Here is a 24,324-nt window from a genome sequence, read left to right on the forward strand (position 1 = left end):
TAAAGCAGACCTGGACCCACCTCGCAGTCTGCAGTCAAGCCCAGCTAAACGCACCCGAGATCAGCTGAACCCATCCAACCTGTAGACCCATAAGCGAGAAATATATACTCCTTGTTTTGGGCCAGTAAGCTTGGGGTATTTTGTTAAACAGAGTCACTGTGGCAATAGCTGGTTGATATATAGTACCTTGCAACCCAAAGAAACTGTCACTCATCCCCCAGACACTTATTGAATGGCTATAATGTACCAGGCACAACTTCTGGGGGTTTGAAAATGAAACACACACACACACATACACACACACACGCACACATACACACACACATACACACATCCTCCACCCACAGTCAAGTAACCATTTAGAGGAGAGAGCAAATCTGTGTAACCATTACATGGAGTGAGCAACTCTATTTTTATCTCCCAGTTTTATGCAAACGTATTCCTGGAAGCCCATTTTCCCATGGCAGGCCCCATGGCTCTCCTGGTCACTCCTGCATAATACAAGAGTTCTCCAGTCCTCACAATCACAAGTCTTGGTTTAATAATTAAAATTCCAGCCCAGAGGAATAGTCAAGACTCCACTCTTGATCCAAGCTGGAGACCCCTCCCTCCACTCCCAGATCTCACGCCTTGGAGGCAGCGAGGCTGGCTGGGTGGATGTGGTCACGGTCTTCTCTAGCCCCCCAACCATGGGCTTCTACTCCTCCTGTCCAGCTTTAGACCCACTGGAACTGGACTGAGGTGGGGGAAAGAGAAACAAGGAGCGGAGAGCAGAAAGTTCTCCCGTGACTGGCACTGCTGGGTGATCTAGCACCAACTTCCTCTCACGTGCGGGAAGATTCTTGTCTCATGTGCGTTTATGAGGGCACATCTGGAGACACCCTCAAAACTGGGGCTCTCTGGCCATCAGTTCCCTTGACCTGTGTCAAAGTACCTCTATTCATGTTGGTTCCTTACTCTTTCCTCAGCCTCTAAGCTATCAGTGATCCCTCCAGCTCCTTTCAGCTGTATCTCTCTGACCCTCCAGGTGACCCTCTAGGACAGGTCCTAAGATGGCCCACACTAACCCTCTCTCACACATGGTCCAAAGTGGTCCATGGGCATCACCCTGCACCCTTTGACCTGACAGATGCCAGGAGAGCAGGCCAATCCCAGTGTGGCAGAAACTTCTGCCTTGCTCCTCCCCTTATTTTTATGTAGCAAAAGCAAGTATACAAAAGTACCTTCCCAGGAGTGCAGAAAGGCTACTGATCTGATCTTATATGCTAAACTTAAGTTTTAAAAAGTGTGTGTGTCTATGTGTGTGTGTGTGTGTGTGTGTGTGTGTCTGTGTGTGTGTGAGAGAGAGAGAGAGATTCCACAAACTGAGAGCAGCATAAAGAGAGCAAAGGCTTGGATTTTAGTATATTTTAAAAAAAGATTTCACTTTAGTTTTAACAGAAGCATTTAAAAAAAAAAAAAGCAATTTTGAAGTGAAGATTAAGACAGGTGAAATTTCAGTTCTGATTTGGCTTTAATTCCAGCTCTGACCCCGGTTATGAGGACTAGGTCATGGTATCAAAAACACATTTTTACTTTTATCAAGGCAGAAATGAGACTTTAATCTTTATATTCTCTTTGGCTTTACCCCCTCCCCATCCCACGCTCCATGTTGCTGCCGTGCCCAGTCTCCCTGAACCCGGGTATATAGACCAGCACGCTGGTATCACAGCATCTTTTACTTCTACCTCCAAACACTGCATGGCACGCTTACTGTTATGAAATTTAAAAGCATTTCAGTGAATTCGTGTTTTGCTAATCCCTCTCTGAAAAGCCAAGATACTCCTTGCAATTATTTAAAGCACCCTCCGGGTATCACGGAAACCAGAGCTGTGAATCATCACTGCAAAGTAACCTCCTCTGGCATTTGCTGGGGAGAGAGAATAACGTCAGCCCCTACCAATTCTAAGCCTCAGCTTAAGACTGAACACATAATCGTATAGCAATTGTTTCCACCACTGGAAATGCTGTTACTCATAGTTATTTAAAGTTACTGTCTTCACAAAGGTCACCAGAGCCCCTTTACTGTGACAAGTTCCTCTGTAAGCTGACATTTCTACTTAGATACACAACTGGACCCACAAATTTATCACTGACTTTTCCTCACCAGAGAGCCGCAGAAGGAGTTGGTTGACTTCTCTTGATCGTTATTATGGAACGTCTGTACGATAACAAAATATGGGCTTAACAAATTTCTTAATTCAGGGAGAACTTGGGCAGAATTCTCTGAAATAATGGGCGGTTTGGAGTCAGAGTGACATAGCCTTTTATGCTGTTGCTATTCATAACGCTATCATTTTTATTTTGAAATAATTCTTTCAAAGGTAGTCAACTGGGGGACTAAACTATCCTGATTCTATTCCAGGAAGCAATGTTGAGTGCGGGCTTTGAAGGCTCTGGATACATTTGTGAACTTGTGCAAGTGTTTTTACCTCTCTCTGCCCCAGATCTCCCTATCTTTGAATTAAGGATAATAATATCTGATTCCTGGGTTAGAACGATGGGTCTCAACCGGGGAAGACGGGCATGATTTTGCCCCCCAAGAGGACATCTGGCGATGTGTGAAGACATTTTTGTTTGTTACAACTCAAGGATGCTAATAGGTAGAAACCAAGGATGTTGGTAAATACCCTACAAGGAATAGGACAGGCCCCATAACAAAAGATTATCTGGTTCCAAACATCAATTGCGTCAAGACTGAGAAACCCTGGGTTAGAATAATGCTATTTTAAATCTGTGAATATGTATGTCTGTGTACGTGTGTGTGTGGATAAATGTAAATGATATAATATATATTGATTATTTTTAAAAGTTAATCTGTGGACACTTCAACAAATCTTAGTTTTGTTTCTTTCTAAAACCCTTCATAACACTTTCCTTCCAAAAAAGTTTTCATACACTGTTTAGGCAAATTCTGGCTGTTTCCACCGCTACAACTTCCAATGTCTTACCGTCTTTTAGCATATTCTATTTCTATTTTTTTTGCTTTTTCTAAAAACCTTATAGATATGATTACAATCCAAATGCAAATCAGCTATCCACACAATCAAATTCTCATCTTTCTTTTAGACGTAGTGACCCTTGTGGAGGTATCTCTTAAAGAATACACTCCAGCTCACCTATTTAACTAGTTTTGACTTAATTTGGGGTGCTTTATTAGCAAACAGTGTAAGACAAAGTAGCTGGTATAATACAGAGTGATGTTTAAATTAGTTTACAATTTGCTTGGCCTCATCTAGAACTGCAGTGAACAAAGCCATTCAGAAATGTCAGCTGTGTTCCCAAGCACTGTAACAAATTGTCGCCTGAACGCTGCACACCTAATGACTTCAAATTAGCTTCACTGCGATATCGCCTGACAGTTCGTTACGACTGTTAGCAACATAGCTGGCGTATCATGACCAATAAATTGGTTTCAGTGTGGGCTGGGAAAGGGACTTCCATCAATTTGATTAAAGAAATTACTGTAGCATTCAAGGCATAAAGACAAACTAGTTTAAGGAGACAGAAATAAGTTCACTGTACCAAAGAAACACGGCTCATTGTCCAAAAATTTGTTTGTGAACTATTTGAAGATCAAAGCTCAAACAAACAATAATTCAAGTAGACTACTACAATTCTTAAACCTTGTGATCAGGTATATGTTCACTGATCTAAGGACAGGTCTGGAGAGAAAAATAATTGGATACTTTAAAATACTACTTTTGGGACTTCCCTGGGGGTGCAGTGGATAAGACTCTGCACTCCCGATGCAGGGGGCCCGGGTTCGATCCCTGGTCAGGGAACTAGATCCCAAACGCATGCTGCAACTAAGAGTTCGCATGCCACAACTAAGGAGCCCGCCTGCCACAACTAAGACCCAGCGCAATCAAATAAATAAATAAATAAATATTAAAAAATAAAAACCTGAAATACTACTTTTAAGGCACCATATGAGAATATTTACAATGTCAATTGAACATTTATTTTCATAATTTATGTATAAATTCATGGTAAATATCTAATTGTAAACCAAAGCAATATGCAAATATGAAAAACAATTCAGTATAAATCGCCACTACGAACAACAAAATAAGTGATTTTTAAAAGGAAAAAAGGTATCTAGACTACTCCTGACAAAAACTTTTTTTTATTACGATATTATAGCTTTATTTAGAGTTTAGGAAGCTAAGATAGAGTAAGTTCAGGAAGTTGTCCCATTGGCAGGCCAGGCAGGACTTATACCCAGGCTGTCTGCCTTAAAGCCCCCAATTCATAAACATTTATTTAAAGTGAAAAGAAAAAAACAGAAGTATTTCCTTAGGAGAAAACTCGGACTTTTTAAAAGAATAAGGAAATATTTTAACAAGTTATATTCTCTTTATCTTAGGTTGGCAATAGTACCTTCATATGCGAAAAAATAATTAACAAGCATTCAAGATGGTACAGTTATAAAAATGGCATATGATTCTATTAGGACCAAGAAAGCACTAAATTAAGTATGACAAAAACAAATGTAAAGGTTTAAAAAAATCCTAATGAACGGGAATTCCCCGGTGGCCCAGTGGTTGAGACTCTGCGCTTTCACTGCCGATGGTTCGGGTTCAATCCCTGGTTGGGGAACTAAGTTCTCACAAGCCGTGCAGTGTGGCCAAGAACAATCAATTAATTAAAAAAATACAAATAAAAAAAGTAAATTAAAATAAATAAATAAAATTTAAAAATCCTAATGAGAAAATTGTGAATTTGCCTAAATCAACATATAAAGCCTAGGGAATTAATGGCAAACTTTTCTTTTTCATTTCAGAAAAGGTACCTGGAATATGCTTCGCCCATCCAATGATAACCACCAATTCTCGATCGGCCAAGTCGCACAGTGTAGTGAGGGCTTTGATGTCACTGTCGGGAACAGTAGGGTCAGGCATGGCATAGATCTTCTCCGGTTCAGCCACCAATAAATGTGAGACAATCTTGTTATCTGCAGAATCAGACCAGAGCACAACAAGATCACTAGTAGTATCATCCCTCTTTCGCACGTTCTAAACTAGGTGGTATTTTGAGCAAAAACAAAAAACAAAACAAAAAAATCCCTCAAACACCTATAATCAACCCCAAATATTCCATTTACGGTTCAACATATATATACTAAACAGTGTTCTGGAAAACCCATAGCAGTTGTAATAGTTCTTTGTTTCTTCTTGGCTTTATCTGCCTTTGCTGGAATGAAGCATCTGTCCTGCAATGAAATTTTTTATAGCAAACAGATAAGAGAAGTTAGATGCTTTCTGGGTCTGCTCTTTGATTCTTAGGTGGGATCTGGGGAAGCAGACTAAATAGCATACAACAGCTTTAAAATAAATATCCATATAAACCATTGAAATATAGAACATAATGTAGGAGGCAAAGAACTCCTACTGCCCGTAGACATAATGGGCATGAAAGTCATTAACTGTCCTAATTCCTTCAAAGAGGAGCAAAGGTCAGAGCCCTTCTGCCGGGGTGAATTACTGACTGTATAACTCTGCCTCAGTGGGATGCATTCAATATGAATGTCTTGCCTTTCTCCCCCTCCCCACATACCCAGCCCATCTTCCAAATATAGCCAATGTCAGTTTCCAGAAAAATACTCCAACTTAAATGTGACCGTATTTCCACTTTGGAGCATCTAATACTTTAATCCTCTATTTTCATCTGTTGTCTTTAGCTCATTCTCTGGCTCAGATTTATCTGTCTGAAATTTGTGATATATGTTTTTAAAATCCTTCATAAAATAAACACTAGAGACAAATGGAAAGCATCACATCAAATGTGTTTTATCGCTCAGGGCCATGTGAGAGTTTATGGAAGGGGTTATAAAGCCTTGCTAACGGAATGATTTTTCTTGTTGGCCCCATTTTCAATTTCTACATGTAGCTTTAGATTTGATACTTTCTTCTAAGTGAGGAAATACAAATAGGTAAGAATAAACTCAGATATTTCAACGTCTGTGTCCTATTACTCTAGAAAACTAGGGTATTAAATGGGATCTTTGTGAGCCAAGTCAAAGGTTCCTCTACGTTTACTAGACCATTTGCCTTTCCCTATACATTTTTAACTTTTTTAACTTAAACTGAAAAGACTTCATATACCTTAGAATTGAAAACATAGTTCTTTTTTTGTCTGCTGTAACAACATAACAAGGATACTTATCCAAGCTATAATTAGTAATTTTTTGATAGAGTTTAAAATTTTTACTACTATGACTGCCACATGACTTCTGTTCACTTCAAATTATCAACAGATAACCATTCAATGGCAGTAATATTCAATTATTATCAAATTAAAAATACAGATTTGGGAGGAAGTATTCCCAAATATCATATTTTCTAGAAAAGAAATTAAAATCAATTAGAGATTCTTTTTTTTTTTTAATTTGTAGGATCTGAAGAGAATGACATTTGTTTCTCGTATATGCTATCGAAACAACACCCTGTTTTTTAGCTACGCTTGGAAAAGTTTCCACTTTCATTGCTCTGACAATGCAGCAAAACCTGTCAGCAACTACTAGATCCTCAGGATTAGAAGAAAATGCAGTAATAAAGGGTACAAAATGTAACGGAAGGAAATCGTGATTCGAGTTCTTTTAACAGGGAAAATGCAACCTGTTTTACCCAAGCCACTGGATACTTGACTGGAGGGGGTCAGAGAAATTTGGTGGAAGCTTAGAAATTCCTATCATTCAGAAAATGGAATAGCCGGCAGCACTGTTTCTAGGTGAATCTTATTTAATGTTTCCCTAATTAGAATCAATAGAACCCAATTTTCATTCTTGGGCTTTTGTAGTACACAAACAATCAGTCAGGCTCCAGAAATCTCCCCCAGACACTTTCTGAGCAAAGCCCATGCCTAGTCTCTGACAGGATCTGAAAATTAAGTTTTATAAATGTTTGTTACCAAAATACACTAATTGGATAGACTAAGGAAAATTAACACAGAGGCCTTAAGATAATGAGTAATGATTTATTAGGAGTCCTCTTTTATCTCAGACAAATGGAGCTCATTGAAATTGCTGTAATCTTCTTAAAGGTACTTGACAAGCCTCTTCCCCTTTTCTCAGGTTTCCGCCGAAAACCATAGATGTTTCTTTATCCATCCTGTGGACTTACGAATGGGCTGGTGCTCATTTTTCTCTCGGTAGAGGATATCATCAATGGTGTCAGTCGACTTCGTATAAAATGAATGAGAAATGGCCAGTCTGGATATTAGTGAATCCAGGAAAACGAAACCTCTAATGAAATTAAACATGAGTGTTTATTGCATTTTACTGTATTATCAGAAAGTCTTTTTATTCTAATGTGCAAAATCTGCTTAATGCAGTCCTAGATTGTATTTGCAGAATGCCAAACAGCTTATGCAGGCTGAGGAGAAGATGCCAGATTGGACAATTGAAGGTATAATCAACATAATGTTTTTTGGAAAGGCAAAAGGAAACCATGCCATATGTTCACTTGAGCTTTAATTTTATGTAAAACTGCTTGTTTTTTCCTTTGACATAGCTAAAATGTCCTTTCATTTACAGTTCAGGGTCTGTTTTACGTATTTAACAGATGCCCATATGCTCACACGGATGATGCATAACAGCGACCCCTCCTGGAGAATCTGAATGAGAAGAGGACATTTTTTCTCTTCCCTTGAAAGCAGATCAGAAATTACCCATGTCTTTTCTAGAACTGCTATAGCTGCAACTTCCTCTGGTGAGGGCTGGTTGTGTCTTCTGAGACAGAGACAGCTAAATGTGAGAATTGTTTCCACCAAAGCACTTTCAGTGCCTCGTATAAACTCTATGCATAAACATCCTAAAATGTTAGCCCTTTTGCACTACAGCCATGAACTGATTTTTCAGAAACTGGAACACAGTTAACTGCCTCAGTCTATATTCTAGCTCTTTTTAGCTAATGACAAAGAGAATGGGGTTTGCATTTTAGCTACATACCTACCATCGTTTCAAATTGCAACCGGGCATTATCAAACCATGGGCTTTTAAAAAAACACTTCATAATGCCCATAAGGGCATCTGAAATGGAACTACCAACCTATGCTTGTTATCAGTAGGGCCCCTCCTTGTTTTAATCTATTGCTAGCGAGTGCGTTAACCTTCTATAGCTCTAAATTAATGAGGCTCCTAATGTATTTTCATTGGGAGGTTGAACAAACTCATTTAGCTAGTGAAAACTACAAAAATCACTTTCTTGTGAAATCTGAAACTAACAGCTCCAATGAACTAATGATCATGGTACGATCCATTTTATGTACCTCTGAAAATAACCTGTAAATGTAAAATTCGCACTATATAAGCTATGCCTTGGTATGCTTACGCTTCCACAAAATGACTAGGTGAAAAAAGGTAGAGGGGGAGAAAACCATAGGAAAAAAAGTTAATTAGCTGAGTTGTTGTTGCCCTGCAAAGGAAATCCTTGGGAATAAAGCCACATCTCCCCACCCCCGCCAACAAAGAGAAGTCTCGTTGGAGTCAGTAGGGATGGGCACGCCAAAACTGATGTACCTAGAGCCAGCTGGGAGGATGTCATGTGCTGGAAAGCCAGACATGTCTGCTGTACTTACATGGCTTTTTGGCTGGCTGAACCAACTGAGGGTTCAGGTACGGGCTGTTCTCCGCATCTATTCTGCGCTTGTACTTCTGCCGACCTCCACGTACTCTGTCAAGACGCACTCCTGTGGGGAAAGACAGGCACTTCCTTACTGTTGAGGTAACTATCTTTGAGACCAATCAAATACATACAGAGTATCATCCAAGGGTGCTAGGTAAACAGAGAGTAGATTGCAGAAGGGTCCAGTGGAAGTAGAGGAATGTAAAAAAGTGATGGCTAAACCAAGACTGCCACAGGTTGGAAACCAAACCTGGCAGAGATGACCAAGCTGAAAGACATTTATGCAAGGCCATCAGAGTCACCTACATACCAAAGGAAAGGTAGCTTTCCTTGAGAATTAATACAAAGAAACTGGAATTTGGTGCTAACACAGTTTCTCAAATTAAAGACATTGGCAATGTGTATCCTCTTCATCAGTCACCCCTGAAAGCTCAATGTGTGGGCTTGAGTAGATCAGCAGACCCAGAGCTGTTCAATCCACCCCGGTCTATCAGAGGACTCCACGTGGACCTGTGGAACTGAATTGAGTTGAAAACCCCTACATGTTGTAGAGAGCTGGAACCCCACTACACAAGATGAGACGCAAGGATCGTTCCCTGTTCTAAGTCAACATGTCTCAGAAGGAGCATGTTCCTTACATTCTGGCACACGTTTGTATTTTCCTTCAAATGAAAGAAAACTGAGAGCAGGTCTGGACTGAACGCAGGTCAGAAGGAGGAGATTCCTGAAAGAATTCAGGAGGCTAGGATGGCGAAGGAGGGATTTGTTAGGAGGGCAGAGATGAAGCGTGAAGCTAGAAAGTAGGCAAAAGTAGACTGGCAGTTAGTAATACTTTTTCCTCATGAGTGATGGACTGGGTCAAGATTCAGGGAGGTTTTGCTGGCAGTGGATCTATAACATTAAGGAAAGGGGCAAAAGGGAAAGAAAGGGATTAAAAAGAAAGAAATGTTTCATTTACATGGGGCAGTGGGGAGGGTGCTTGTTAATAACGTGGTTTCCGGTCTGTAATTGTAAAGTTTAGGACAGAAACTTATAAATCTTTATCAAATAAAGAGAAGATTACTTGGGAGTAAGAGAGAGATGAGATTCGCTTTGTGGTCTTATATTGTACCTTAATTGATAAGACAGTATTAACATTATCCATTAATAAATTCACAACCAAGTAATTCATTGTACATATTTTGGTATTTCTCAAACTGTTCAGAAGATAGATTTGGTTTAACAGTATCCTCAGTATTGTTATTTTACTGAAGGCCCTCTCAGAGCCTTTAACATGCAACTAACTCTCAAATAAAACTCTCAGAGGGAGATACAGCCTATGCAATGTTTTGCAAACCAATTTAACCAAGGATCCTGTTTTGGGAACATTTGTTAATATCACGTGGAACAGGTGAGTTGTGGTGTAACTGAATTATACGAAACAGTTTGGGAAAGGCTGATATATTTCTATGTGAATCCTGAAGGTGAATATATACTCATATGTTAAAGATGACTATCAATCCATGAGCTAAAGAAAAACATAACTTTTCATATTATCTTAATACTACTACTTTAAGAGTTGATTTCCTTTTAGTGATACACACAAACATACACTTGGTTCTAGATAAACCCTGAAATGTCAAACTGAAACATCAGAGCAGAGTTTAAGTGATATCAGGAGACAACTTCAAGAGCAAGTAAGTAGGTTTAGACAAACAAATATCAAAAAACAAAGAGCTTAGGTACAGTCTCTAAGTATTCAATGAAAATAGAGTGCTTGTGAGTCATGAAGAAACATTTCTTGACTGCTGCTTTTAGAGCAATTTTGCGCCTAGAGTTCCATTCCTTCATTTATCTAATTTCTAATGTTCTATTTTTATTGTGTCTATATTTAATTTACTAAAGTTTAACACCTTCCCCCTTTTCCCCCCCTTTAGTCATGTTTTGTCTTTTTTCATTTCTTTCTTTCTCCAAGATATTTTTCCAGTTTATATAATGTGGTCGCATTTTGTCTGTTCATCTGAGATCCATTCAAATTTGTTTCATCATAAGAATTTAAAATTTTTCATTATAAGAGTTTAGAAAATTAAAAGCATATATAACTAAAAGTGGTATCATAACACGTTTGGCATCCAGCTCCAACGCAATGTGAACATTAATGTGATATGATTAGTGGTGTGAAGAGAAGGCAGGATGAAACAAACAGAGAGAGAGAAAGACAATGACAGACGAAGGCTAAAAAAAGGAGGAAACATTTAAAAATAACTCTGAAATTGTTAGAACCAAGAAAGCCTGACATACACACACTACTATATATAAAACAGATAATCAACAAGGACCTACTGTACAGCACAGGAAACTCTACTCAGTACTTTGTAATGATCTGTATGAGAAAAGAATCTAAAAAAGAGTGGATATATGTATATGCATAACTGACTTACTTTGCTGTACCACAGAACTAATTCAACACTGTAAATCAACTATACTCCAATAAAAATTTTAAAAATTAAAAAAAAAAAAAAAAAAACCAAGAAAGCTCACAGAATGCATCTCAATTAGGTTTGTAGACTCCAAAATTTGCTTTTGGTGTCTGTCAGGGCATGAGTTCACCATGAGCAATATAGCCTCGCATGCCCAAATACTGAACAATACACTACGTATTTTCCAACACAGGAGTCAGAGCTGGTGAGTTTCTGACAATGGATTTCGTCCATCCTGAAGGCCTAAGGAAGAGGATCGTGGCTGAAAGATTGGATTCAAGGTCTTGGCTGGAAACAATTCTGACACAGTGGTATCACACTAAAGCCACCAATCAGCTTAGCCAACTGGCCCAAGTTTATGGGAGAAGTGCAACACTGAAAACTAGTTATTAAACATCATGAAGAAAAAAATACCTATACTTGATTGACAGAATTTTTATTATGCATTATGGGATATTTTTTGTATTTGTAGGAATAGATCCTTTAAATACTGTGAAATAATTTTATTACTGTGCATTTCATTTCAACTTTGAACAATGAATTACTGAAATATTCATATTATTTTTACGTGCTCCTCCAAAATCTAAAGGAGTGTTCTCACTCTTACGTTCATTCTCGCTTTCTCTTTCTCCTTTTCCCTCTTCTTCTCGCTTTCTTCCCTCCCCCTCACCTCCTTTCAGTGTGTGGGTAGATAAACTACTATCTATCCATCCATCCATCCATACCATCTACATATCTATCCAGTTTCTAAATATTCAAGTACTTTTTTACCAAAGCCATCATTTAACGCTTTCTTTACTTCCTAAAATAAAGATCAGTTGGACAAAGCATTCTTTTATGATTTATAACTTTATGTATATGGTATTCAGTAGATGACTGTAGAGGGAAAAAATTAGATATTAATACTACATAATTAATAATTAATACAATTATGTAGCAAAAGTTGATGGGCAGTCAATATACAGAAAAATTGTTCCTGCCAAGTTTAGATAACAATTAATGGTAAAAATTTCCAGAGTCGATGTATTTTAAAAGATCATAATAACTTTTATGTGAAATTTTTATTCTCATTTTAGGGGGTTAAAAGTAGGCAAATATCAACAATTTCAAGTAAAAAATATTTATACTGCTTTTAATCTCTTTTCAAAATCTGGAAAATCTTCTTTTTATGCATCTTCTAGTGATATGATGATAATGATAATGATTTAGTTTAGCTGACTTCATACTCAGTGAAATGTCTAAACTCAAATCCTAGTAACACACCTGCAACTACTTCTACATCATACTAAAATTATTCATCAATTTATTCAGTTCTGTTGGAGAAAAAACATAGTTAGTAAAACCAGTTTTTTTTTCCCCCAAGGACAATCATATAACACGGAAATACACAAGTGACATAGGTCTCAAAGTTAAATCAGCCCAAACTATGTGTTCAAACATGTGGACCCAGCTTCTTTATTTGTGCATCTTTGAAAATAAACAGATGTATTCATCTGAGTCATAATAATATATGCACTGAAACTTTAATAATTGTATTTTAAAGAGTCTGATAAAACAATACTATACAGATATCATTAAGAAGTCTATTTTCACATATATACACTACTATGTATAAAATAGATAACTAATGAGAACCTACTCTATAGCACAGGGAACTCTACTTGGTGCTCTGTGGTGACCTAAATGGGAAGGAAATCCAAAAAAGAGGGGATATATGTATATGTATGGCTGATTCCCTTTGCTGTACAGCAGAAACTGACACAGCAGTGTAAAGCAGTTATACGCCAATAAATAAATAAATAAGTCTATTTTCAGTATATTTCTAGTTTTAAAGTTTTTCCAGAAAAATGTTTCCAACTGTAATAATATGATAATTTATTCTTAAATATTATATGAAGAACATGGAAAAAAGCAAGGCATAGTTTGCAAATCAGAATGGTTTCTTTCTGGCTCTTTCATTAACAAGCTCTGTAAATTTTGTTGAGTTCCTTAACCTGTTTGCTTTTCCAAATATAAGATGGATATTAAGACAATAACCTCCCTGGTGTTTTGCTTTAATGATCCAATTATATTAATATAAGGTACTAATATATTTGGATATTATACTAATATACTAATATACTTGGATATTATACAAATGCATTATTAAATATCTTATAAACCTTAAAATCCCAAGGAAATTGCCATTATATCATTATTTTGTTGAAATATTACTATATTATTTATTGAAATATATTTTGCATCGTGATCATTTATTGAAAATCTACCCCCATGGAGTGTGACAGTCTACCCTGCCTCAATTCTGTAGGTAAACACATTTGAGGTATGATTGAATGGTAAGATAATACAAAGGATAAAACCGAAATAATGACATTATTTGATGTCTAAGTGATTACAGAAATATTTGGTATCCCATTCTATTTGCTGCTCATCCCTGTCACTAATAATATCATTTAGAGTTTATTTTAGAACAGATACAGAAACTAACCCAAAGTCTATGAAAAAGAAAAATGCTATCTCTGAGTTTAGCTAGAAACACACAATACAAAGTTAAGTAGAGAATTGATAATTATCCAATTAACCTAATACATTTCATTTAAAAGTCTCTATTTTCAGCAGAAACAAACAAAAAACAACAACAGTATTTACCATCAGGACCTGGAAAATCCAGATTTGCCATAAACAAACATCAATCTAATCCAAATATTTCCACTTACAATGGCAAAGCCTGTCTCTCTACATCTTTACAATCTTAAATACAAACAATTTCTGTTTGGACTCCACTTGTAAACCATTTTTGAAAAAGTTTAAAAAGAAGATTTCTCCCAGTAAATAAGATACCCACAATGTTCAATGTTTGACAGGATTTGAAGTTAATTAAGGCAACTGGATTTTCTATTCATGTGGAGACTGCCATTACCCCTTTCGTTTTTTAAATAAAAAATTTTAATAGTTGACATTACCTACCAAACAGAACGTTTCACATCGCTTTTTCTATCAAATACTGCATGTGCCTACATTGCCACAAGGGAATCACAAATCTCATAAGTTGTCAGAATTTACAAAATTGAGGAAGCAGGAATAGGGCAAGAAGGAAAAAAACAAAACAACAAAAACCGCTATGAGGCACATAAATGCCAAAAGAAGTAAAACAGTTCAGCACAAGGCCTTCTTAGGTCAGCTAATTTTAAGTCTACATTTTATGCCCAAATGCAAATTTTTACAATATTATATAGTCCAAAGACAAAAGTATTTTTCACATTTTTAATAGCACAAAGTCATTTCATAGGATAATAAAAGATCTCCCCTTCAGACAATTACACAAGGCCATCCTAGCCTACTTCGCTATATTAAAGACAAGCCTTTTTATAACGTTGTTCTTAAACAAAGGTTTGCTAAAAACGTTAATTACATAGACCCCTGGAATACTTAAGAAAGATGCAAATAGTCATATTAAAGTAATGATAACTTTTTAAAAGATAGTGAAATAATATTTTAAAAGATTAGTGACTTTAATGACTACTAAGTAAATGGTTGGATTATTTAAATGTTATCCAACACGACTTGTAATTGAGGATGAGGAGCATCCTGGGAAAGTAAAACTTATGCCGCAAGAAGGTGAAGAGGGTGGGAACGTTGTCCTCCACGATGTCTCTGGTACTGCGGTTCCCTTTGCTGCGGAAGGGAATCCGGCTCTTTCCGTTCAGGAAAAGAAGTACCTAGAAACGCCCTTGAATTTGCCCGAGATTTCTGTGAGGGAACCATCATAAACAGAGGGTGGAGAAAATCCCTTTGAGGGGCTGTAGGAAAGGAAGCAAAGGCAGATCGGCAGAATCAAGACACAGCGGCGAGAATTTTAGTGGCAGCCTGTGATGGGATTCTTCCTCGTAACAGCATCCTTACAGAGAGTACCAGCTTTACCTACAGTATTTGTGCATATTTATAGGTACCCCAGTAAAGGGATGAGTGAAAATTATTTGTACATTGACGCAAATACTCCAGGGAGAATCTAACCATATTAAATTCTGGAGGATCATGAGAGACAATAAAACACACCAAGCCCTAGTTATCTTCTCTTACTATTATTGCCCTTTCTCAAAATAGACAGTGATACTGTTCAACATGGCTTCATGATTTCGTTCCTTTCTTCCTATCTCAGCAAACTTTTGACTCCTGATATCTGCATCTCCTGAACAAGCAATGTCTTCATTGATAGTGGAATGACTTAATCTCTGTATGAAGTGTCTTGGAATCAACCAAAACACCCATTGGTTATTGAGAGCTGCTTCTATTCCAGGCAATGGGTTAATTGTTTTACGTACATGAACACATTTAACACTTACAGCAATCCTATGAAGCAGGTGCTATTATTATCCCATTTTACAAATGAGAAAACTGGAACTGGGAAGAGGCTGAGCCAGGAGTGGCAGCTGGAGACCACGGCTGCAGAGCCCACGTTCTCAAGCACTATGTTTATACTGCTTCTCTGTCATCAAATTCTACTTTTGGGAAAGAGCATGTGGTATAGACTCCAAAAGCAGAAGCACGGGCAGATAAAACCCAATTACTGTGGTAAACAATACTCGCACCCTGATAGGGGGTGCATGCAAAGAGCAAGGCAGAATGATGAACTAGCACGAGGAGAGAGGAATACTTTTACTCCGCTGAAGGGCTAGGCATTTTGCATCTATGACTCTATAAAGCGTCTCCACTTAGAAGAAGTTTATAGCTATGAGACTGTGGGCAAACCAAAAATGATAAAAAAGATTCAGTCAGTCTGCTTTTCTCTTGAGGCAGGGACCCAGAGATATTCATTTCCTCGCTCCCTGTTCCTCTTTAAAATGCCACTGAAAGAAAACAAGGACTGTTTTGCCAGGGCCATGGAGGCAAAGCAACATTCTGGCTGAGTTTTACAGTTTAGAAGGAGACCCCGATGGCGGCTTTTCAGTTAGACACCTTGACGAATGGTTACATTTACTTCTGCTGAAATAGCATGACAACAATTCAGGAACTTTGGAAATAGCTTGGTTGCATGTGGAAGCACTGTAAGATCTGCTGAAATAAAAGGGAAAAATCACACAGGGAGAGAAAATGCATATCCATTAGGCGGGCTTTTTTTTTTTTTTTTTTTTTTTTTTTTTTTTTAACTGAGTCCTCAGTCACTAAAAGAGATAAAAGCCAGGACTCACATTAAAGCTTCCTTGCTCTACAGATGAATTAACAATTAGCAAAGGGAAGTCTTTCATTTTGGTCTCTTGGTAGCTATCTGGACTATTAAACATGTGAGGCTTGCACAGGAAATTACAAAGGCTTCCCTCTGTTTCAGATTCAAGCTGCATCCAAAATATATTTGTAGGTTTCTGTGCACAGGACATAGCCACAAAGAAGTCCCTCCTTCTTTTTTTTCAAGGTGTGATTCACTGCTCTTGGCTGGTTCTGAGGCATATGTGCTAAATTTATAATCTGGCTGAGAGCCGAAATCAAAATCATAGAAATCTGAAAAAGACATAGTTTACAAAATATTTTGCAGGGAAAATATTATTCCACCAGGGGTCCAGTTGCTTCATCTGAAGCATGGAGCCCTAATCTATGACACATACAAGTACCAATTAGGTCATCTGCAACAGGTGACAAGTTTTAATTGAATGTCTTCTGTCTGCAATTCTGACAAAAGGTGAATAGAAATAAATGGGTCTTGGCAAGACGGCTCTGAGCCTTACAATACCCAATATCTCATTATTTTTAAACAGCTATCTATAAACTGATGCTGACAAGCCTTGAACCTTTTATTTCTGCTCAAGATGAGGTGGCTGTGAAGGGGGAAAAAAAAAAAAGGAAAGAAAAAGGGGCATCCAGAACATTACATTAAACATGCAATACCTACCATTATCACTTCCCCAATGTAATTAAAGGAAATCTCCTATTCAAAAGGCACTATTTCTTACTTTGCTTGATGTCAGAGAGAAAGAGAAAGAGAGCGAGCGAGCGAGTTTGCTTGGCCTGTATTTGCTAAACATAGAGACTGCCTTTAAAGAAAAAAAAGAAAATCTTCCCTTTCTTTCTCTTTTGCCTGTTAAAAATTTCATAAACTATTGAAAGAGATACTGCGGTGACTTAAACCTATCTGAACTCTATTTTGTCTGGTTACTATTTAATACTGGTGACTCTTCCCTTTATCCTTTTCGAAATTGCCTTCTCATGTGAATAAAGTCGTGAATTAGTGGGTAAAGACATGAAATGTGGTTGCACATCACCATCAGGAAAAGTGATTCTACTAATTCACAATTAAATGTGACACTGGCAGCAATAAGTTTAACACAATAATAACAGTAATAACGGTGCATAGCACCCCATGGGGATGCTCTGTAAACAGAAGCACAAATATTATTTATGCAAAATTCAATGCCCTGTAAAAATGAATTAAAAATGAAATCAACCAGGCTGGTTTATAAGTTGTGGGTTGAAAGTCATAGTCACTGTGTTTCATCCAATGGAGAGGAATACAGTGGAGTCTAGTGAACAAAAAAACCACACGTGGATTTCAAAGAGAATATAAGTTGTGGGAGAAAAAAAAAAAGGAAATAGGTGACAGAGAAAGATGGTGGTGAGTCTGGAGGTCATTTGGTTTTAGCATGTGTGATTCTAGATCACGTGGGCAACCAAAGTAGAGTTCAGCTCAAAAGAGAAGCTTAGGGGCTTCCCTGGTGGCGCAGTGGTTGAGAATCTGCCTGCCAATGCAGGGGACACGGGTTTGAGCCCTGGTCTGGGAAGATCCCACATGCTGCGGAGCAACTAGGCCCATGAGCCACAACTACTGAGCCTGCGCGTCTGGAGCCTGTGCTCCGCAACAAGAGAGGCCACGATAGTGAGAGGCCCGCGCACCGTGATGAAGAGTGGCCCCCACTTGCCACAACTAGAGAAAGCCCTCACACAGAAACGAAGACCCAACACAGCCATAAATTAAAAAAAAAAAAAAAAAAATTAATTTAAAAAAAAAAAAAAAAAAAAGAGAAGCTTATGGTCACTTTAGTAGGGGAAAACTTTAAGCCCTGGCCAATTTGTTAGGAACTCAGCACAGTTAATAAAAATGCATTACCAGACTCAAGCAGAAATTCCAAGAGCCAATTTCTAAGATACCAAAGTGACACATGGTGTTTAATGAATATTTTTCTGGTGATTATGATTTTGCAAAGTTGAGACTGGAAATAAAGTAAATCTAGCAGAAAGAACATATGTCTGGGTCATGTGAAAAAAAGAATTGTACCAAAAACACAAAATACATAGGAAAAAAAAAATCAGTTCAATAGAGATCAAATGTTAACATAACATTAATGTATACACGCCCAAATCTCATATCAGTGAGAAATTTTCTTGTGACACTGTGACGTTTATTTCTTATTTCTTGTGACACCGGCAGCAATAAGTTTAATACAATAATAATAGTAATAACAATGCACATCACTCCATGGGGATTCTCTGTGTAAACAGAAGCACAAAGAATATTTATGCAAAATTCAATGCCCTGTAAAAATGAATTAAATATGAAATTAAGCTGGTATTCAAGTAGCTGGAATGAGAGCCATAGTCACTGCATTACATTCAATGGAGAGGAACACAGTGGAGTCCAGTGGCCTCCCTGTAAGGTTTTAGTGGAGTAAACAAGAAATGCCATGGACTGAATGTTTGTGTTCTCCCAAAATTCATATGTTGAAACTGAATCCCCAATGGGATAGTATTTGGAGGTGAGGCCTTGGGGGTGATTAGGTTATGAAGGTGCAGCCCTCATGATGGGCTTAGTGCCCTTATAAAGGAGCTCCCAGAGAGCTCCCAGGCCCTTCCCAGCACGTGAGGACAAGAAGCCTATCTGTCAACCAGGAAACCCTCACTGAACACTGAATCTGCCAGTGCCTTGATCTTGGACTTCTCAGCCTCTAGAAACCTGAGAAATAAATTTCTCTTCTTTATAAGCCACCCAGTCTATGGTATTCCGTTATAGTAGCCCAAATGGAATATAACAAGAAGAAATGAAGGAACATTAAAAAAAAAAAAGACTCAGCCATAAAAAAGAATGAAATAAGGCCATGTGCAGCAACATGGATGGACCTAGAGATGATCATACTAAATGAAGTAAGTCAGAAAGAGAACGACAAATACCATATGATATCACTTACATGTGGAATCTAAAATACAACACAAATGAACATATCTACGAAACAAAAACAGACTCACAGACATAGAGAACAGACTTGTGGCTGTCAAGGGGGAGGAGGGCAGGAGGGAAGCATTGGGAGTTTGGGATGAGCAGATGAAAACTACTGTATGCAGGATGGATAAACAACAAGGTCCTACTGTACAGCACAGGGAACTATATTCAATATCCTGTGATAAATCATGTTAGAAAAGAATATGAAAAAGAATATGTATATATGTATAACTGAATCATTTTGCTGTACAGCAGAAATTAATACGACATTGTAAATCAGCTATACTTCAATAAAATTTTTTTAAAAAGGAGGAAGTTTAGAGAGATACTCTACAATGGGTTGATTCAAGGTCTAATATGAAATAAAGAAAATACAATGGTTTCCACCCCCTTCTCATCCAAATCTATATACCATCGCTAACCTCCATTCATCTGCCAACTGTGCTGCTAAGTATTTGTGAGGAAAGTTAATGGAGAAAAAGGAAAGGAAACCAAGAGAGAGCATGAGAGCCTGGTCTAAGCCTTGTAGAAATGCAGACATGGAGAACACGCATGGCGGATTCAGAACGCACTGCCAGCTGCCTCGAGTCCACAAGAGCACATTTTCAAGCCAATTAAAATCCAGTTTTCCTCCCCCAAAGTTGACAAATCAGACTGTTGGGGAATTTAAGACCTCGTGAGAAAAACTAGGGTAGAATAATCATGAGTGGCAGTGATCATAAAAAAGCACTTATACATAAATGATATATTCACTAAAATTAAAGACAAATATGAAAAGACTATCAATGACAGACACACTAATTAAGTCATGTTTCCTGTGCAATTAATTTCCATTTATCATCCTTTGATCTCTTGAATATTTCTAGGATCTTCCTTCTAGCTGGTTTCAGCAAGATGACTGTAAATTCAGTTTGAGTTGCTGTAGATAATAGGCATATGAAAAGACTTTTTTAGAAACATCTGGTTTTTAAACCAAACGTTTAATGACACTCTTATGTTACTACTCTGAGCATCTTGGTTTTAATACGGTGCTACTCCAGGTTCATGTTTAATTGATATATAATGTTGAAGATTTGGTGGAGAGTTATACATAAGTAAATGTAAACATATCAAGATTTTCAGTCAAGGAAAATAACAATTAGGAAAGTGCTTATTCTGAGGCCAAAAAAGAAAATTGTACATTTAAGTGCTGTGGCAAGGTGAGGTCCATAGGCTGTACTTTTATTCTTAAATTAGGATGTGTGAAGAGTGTGTAAAAAAGAAAACACCAATGACATTTCTAGATGCCAAATAGAGTGGGTCTTGGCTGAGGAAAGCCTGTATCTGTACCAGGTCATAAATTTCCTGAAAGACTTCCCTGTGTGTAGCTGTTACAGGAGGGGCTCGCTGGGAGGTACTGCCAGGATGCTCACAATGGTCCACAAGGCCAGGAAGAATCTTGAAATCCTAAAGGCGCCAAGAAAAGAAAAACACGCTTTTCCAGCCACAAGGCGGCTCAAGGCTAGATGTTGGGAGTAAGTCTCTAAGTGTCACTGCCTCATAGAGAAGGAGGCAGAATTTCCCACGAAAATCTCCTTGCAGTATTCCAAACCACATTTTCTTACTCCTTCCTGCCAACAGGCTTGCTCTCTATTTTTAAAACGTAATCTGGGTTAGGGACCTCCCTGGTGGCGCAGTGGTTAAGAATCCGCCTGCCAATGCAGGGAACACGGGTTCGAGCCCTGGTCCGGGAAAATCCCACATGCTGCGGAGCAACAAAGCCCGTGCGCCACAACTACTGAGCCTGTGCTCTAGAGCCCGTGTGCCACAACTACTGAAGCCTGCGCACCTAGAGCCCGTGTTCCGCAGCAAGAGAAGCCACCGCAATGAGAAGCCCACGCACCGCAACGAAGAGTAGCTCCGCTCGCCGCAACTAGAGAAAAGCCTGCGCACAGCAACGAAGACCCAATGCAGCCAAAAAAAAAAAAAAAAAATATATATATATATATATATATATATAAAAACATAATCTGGGTTAAACTCAAACTTCCAAATATTTTATTTATTATGTATATTCATAATTCCACCACAAAAGTTGAGGGTTGAGGGCATGGTGAGAAATGACACTCTAACGGAAATAGCTTCAAAGGATCAAAATACAGCCAGATGATTTTGACGTATATTTTAATTGCATGTTGCTTTGTCATGGCCCATGCAGTATACGTCACATGCCTGCCACATAGTAGATACTCAAAAATATTGAGTAAGTGAATAAATCAATTTACAACATGCTTTATAGCCATGTACTAATCAGGTTTTTTTTGGTTTTCATTTGTTTGTTTTTCTTTTGATATTTCTAAATCTAGAATGTATACACAGAAGGATATGGACCTCTTGTCAATTCTCTCAGTAATTCTTGCTTATCGTGTCTTTCTTAATGTACTAGTATATTGTAACTTTAGAAAGGTATAGAGAGCTTGAAGGTGACAAAACAGCATGAAGCACTGAAAAAAAAGAGCGTTGCTGAAAGGTAGGACATACGAATTTAATTTTTCAATATTCATCCTGGTAATGTAAGAGGAAACAGCATTTGATTTGCTGGGAAAACCTCAAATAGATATTAAGAAAAATTTACTAATCAGAATTATATTTAGATACTAATTATTGAGCAAGCAAGACCAAGGTCCCTATACTTGGGAAATTTGATAAATGGAGAAAACCATTCTCTTTCCTAGACACTTTGATTACTCTTCTGCCTGGAAGCAGATGAATGAGTTTGATCACGTGTTAAGCTCTCTTCCAGTTCTAAGATTCTATGAATGAAATGGTGTACTTAAAAAGATGGAATTGACCCACAGATTCAGAGTACAACAACTGCCTTGGCAGTGGGAAACATCAACATACTTCATATCTTAAATCAGGAAGACCAAAGCCAAATGGATAGCATTAATGAACCAGAAGAGCAGAAAGCTTTCTGGCACAGGCCTCAGCCTTTCTCTCACACTGACCTTGGCCAAATGCATTTCCTTTTGTTCTTGACAACAATACAGCAAATAAAGTGCCCATGTTTGAAAAACGCTTCTAACTTATTACTGCATTAGGAAAAGATCAATGCCTGTTGCAGATGGCTGTGGAGACTGAAGGATGGAAAATTAGGAACAGCTTTAGATTTGTGGGCAGTTTACAACATAGAGACTAGATTATGCTAAGGAGAGGAGAATATGACCTAATAATGGAGATTTTGAAAACAAGCAATGAGTAGCTAATACCTATGCTGTTACTTAACTGAATTTCATCTGGAGTTTCAAAATAAAAAGGCTAAATAGGATCAGATTTCAGTAAATATACCACAAAATAATGTTTCATCTCAACATCTATAGTCACCCTTTTTTTCAGAAATTACAGTATATATATAATGTAAATATGCACACATATACATAAACACATAGATATAGAACTAGATAAACACACACAAATTCTAAACCAATGATACATTTTTCAGTTTCTGTATTTTCCTGATAATGATTTGTCTGGCCAAATGATTCTGTAAGAATTATTTATTTGCAAGATTTTTCCATCCAAAGAAAACCCATGTTACATGAGTTTATACTGATATTTATATCAGGAGTTGCAAATTCAAACAACTACTGCAATGTCAAGTGAATAAGTGAAATGGACTGTGTGTTTAAAAAGTCGGTAGCTATTTAGAAATTATCCTTTTATTTTATTTAGGCCTTCATTATATAAGAGCATAACCTAATTGCATAATTGCTTAAGTTGTTCTATACGCTATACTTTGAAATTCTATTTTAAAAATGCTATTATCCACAGACATAGAAAACAAACTTATGGTTGCCAAAGGGGAAAGGAGGTGGAGGGATAGATTAGGAGTTTGGGATTGACATACACGCACTACTGTATATAAAATAAATAACCAACAAGGACCTACTGTATAGCACAGGGAACTCTACTCAGTATTTTGTGATAACCTGTAAGGGAAAATAATCTGAAAAAGAATATTTATAAACGTATGTGTATAACTGAATCAGTTTGCTATACACCTGAAACTAACATAACATTGTAAACCAATTACACTTCAATAAAAAAATAAAATTAAAAAATGCTATTTAGTAGGGTTTTAGGTAAAATAATGTATAAAAATATTAGGATTCTCATTAGAAATCATTTCAAACAAGAGTAAAAAATGAATCATCGATGCCCACACATAGCACCTGTCAGTTAAGAATGTTGACATGTTTTGATCCACACAAGCCCTCTTAAAGAATCTTGCTTAAATAAGCACAAGTCTCCATTGTGTTTTACAGTAAATGGCAGCAGAGGCTTTCTTGAAATTCATCCATTATGTTTACTAAATATCTTGACTTTTTGAAGGAACATCTTTCTGCCTAGTGAAATCTGTTGGAACCTGCAAAGTCAATTCTTGTAATACAATTGTTGTGTCTTGATTGTCACTAAGATTACACCAAATTAACCATCACTGGGAATTAGCTGACAAAGAACCACTCTTTTGTTGGCCTAGACCCTTCCTCCCCCAGCTTTTTGCGTTATATGGAAGAGAAGGTCTTTGACATGGCAAAAGAGTAAGATGTTGCTGAATGCTTTTTGGAACCGTCCTAGGAGGAATTTGGTTTTAACAGCGTTTTCTTTGGGTTGGTAGGCCATGGAGTACAATGGACCAGAAGATGCTGTTGATGGCCGGAGGCGGTGGGTGTGGCTGGGAGATGGCCAAGACAGTGTTACTATCAAAGATATTATGAGAAAAGAAAGGGAAAGAAATTGAACTTGAGAAGACTCTTGAGTGTTTTAAAAATAAAACCTATACGTTTAAAAGAAGGTGGTCAGGGGACTTCCCTAGTGGTCCAGTGGTTAAGACTTCGCCTTCCAATGCAGGCGGTGCGGGTTCCATCCCTGGTAGGGGAGCTAAGATCCCACATGCCTCGCAGCCAAAAAACCAAAGCATAAAACAGAAGCAATAGGATAACAAGTTCAATAAAGA

The 24,324-nt window shown here is 37.6% G+C and overlaps 1 protein-coding gene and 1 long non-coding RNA gene across 13 annotated transcripts in view; one reads left to right on the plus strand and one right to left on the minus strand.

Moving 5' to 3' along the window:
• Nucleotides 1–24,324, minus strand: part of LOC103015852 (cyclin-Y-like protein 1) — a 311,035-nt gene that overhangs the window by 64,905 nt on the left and 221,806 nt on the right. For all 12 annotated transcript variants that reach the window (XM_057542040.1, XM_057542010.1, XM_057542054.1 and 9 more), the window contains 2 exons: nucleotides 8,620–8,730; nucleotides 4,835–4,996 (listed from right to left, as the gene is read on the minus strand). In XM_057542040.1, the coding sequence (XP_057398023.1) occupies nucleotides 4,835–4,996; nucleotides 8,620–8,730 (273 nt within the window). The remainder of the gene's footprint in view (nucleotides 1–4,834; nucleotides 4,997–8,619; nucleotides 8,731–24,324) is intronic.
• The window catches only part of LOC130707513 (uncharacterized), a 45,074-nt gene continuing 29,500 nt past the window's right edge, over nucleotides 8,751–24,324 (plus strand). The window contains exon 1 of the long non-coding RNA XR_009007416.1: nucleotides 8,751–8,765. This is a non-coding gene — a long non-coding RNA (uncharacterized LOC130707513). The remainder of the gene's footprint in view (nucleotides 8,766–24,324) is intronic.

The sequence above is a fragment of the Balaenoptera acutorostrata genome, chromosome 1 (assembly GCF_949987535.1).
Source record: "Balaenoptera acutorostrata chromosome 1, mBalAcu1.1, whole genome shotgun sequence".
Taxonomy (NCBI): domain Eukaryota; kingdom Metazoa; phylum Chordata; class Mammalia; order Artiodactyla; family Balaenopteridae; genus Balaenoptera; species Balaenoptera acutorostrata.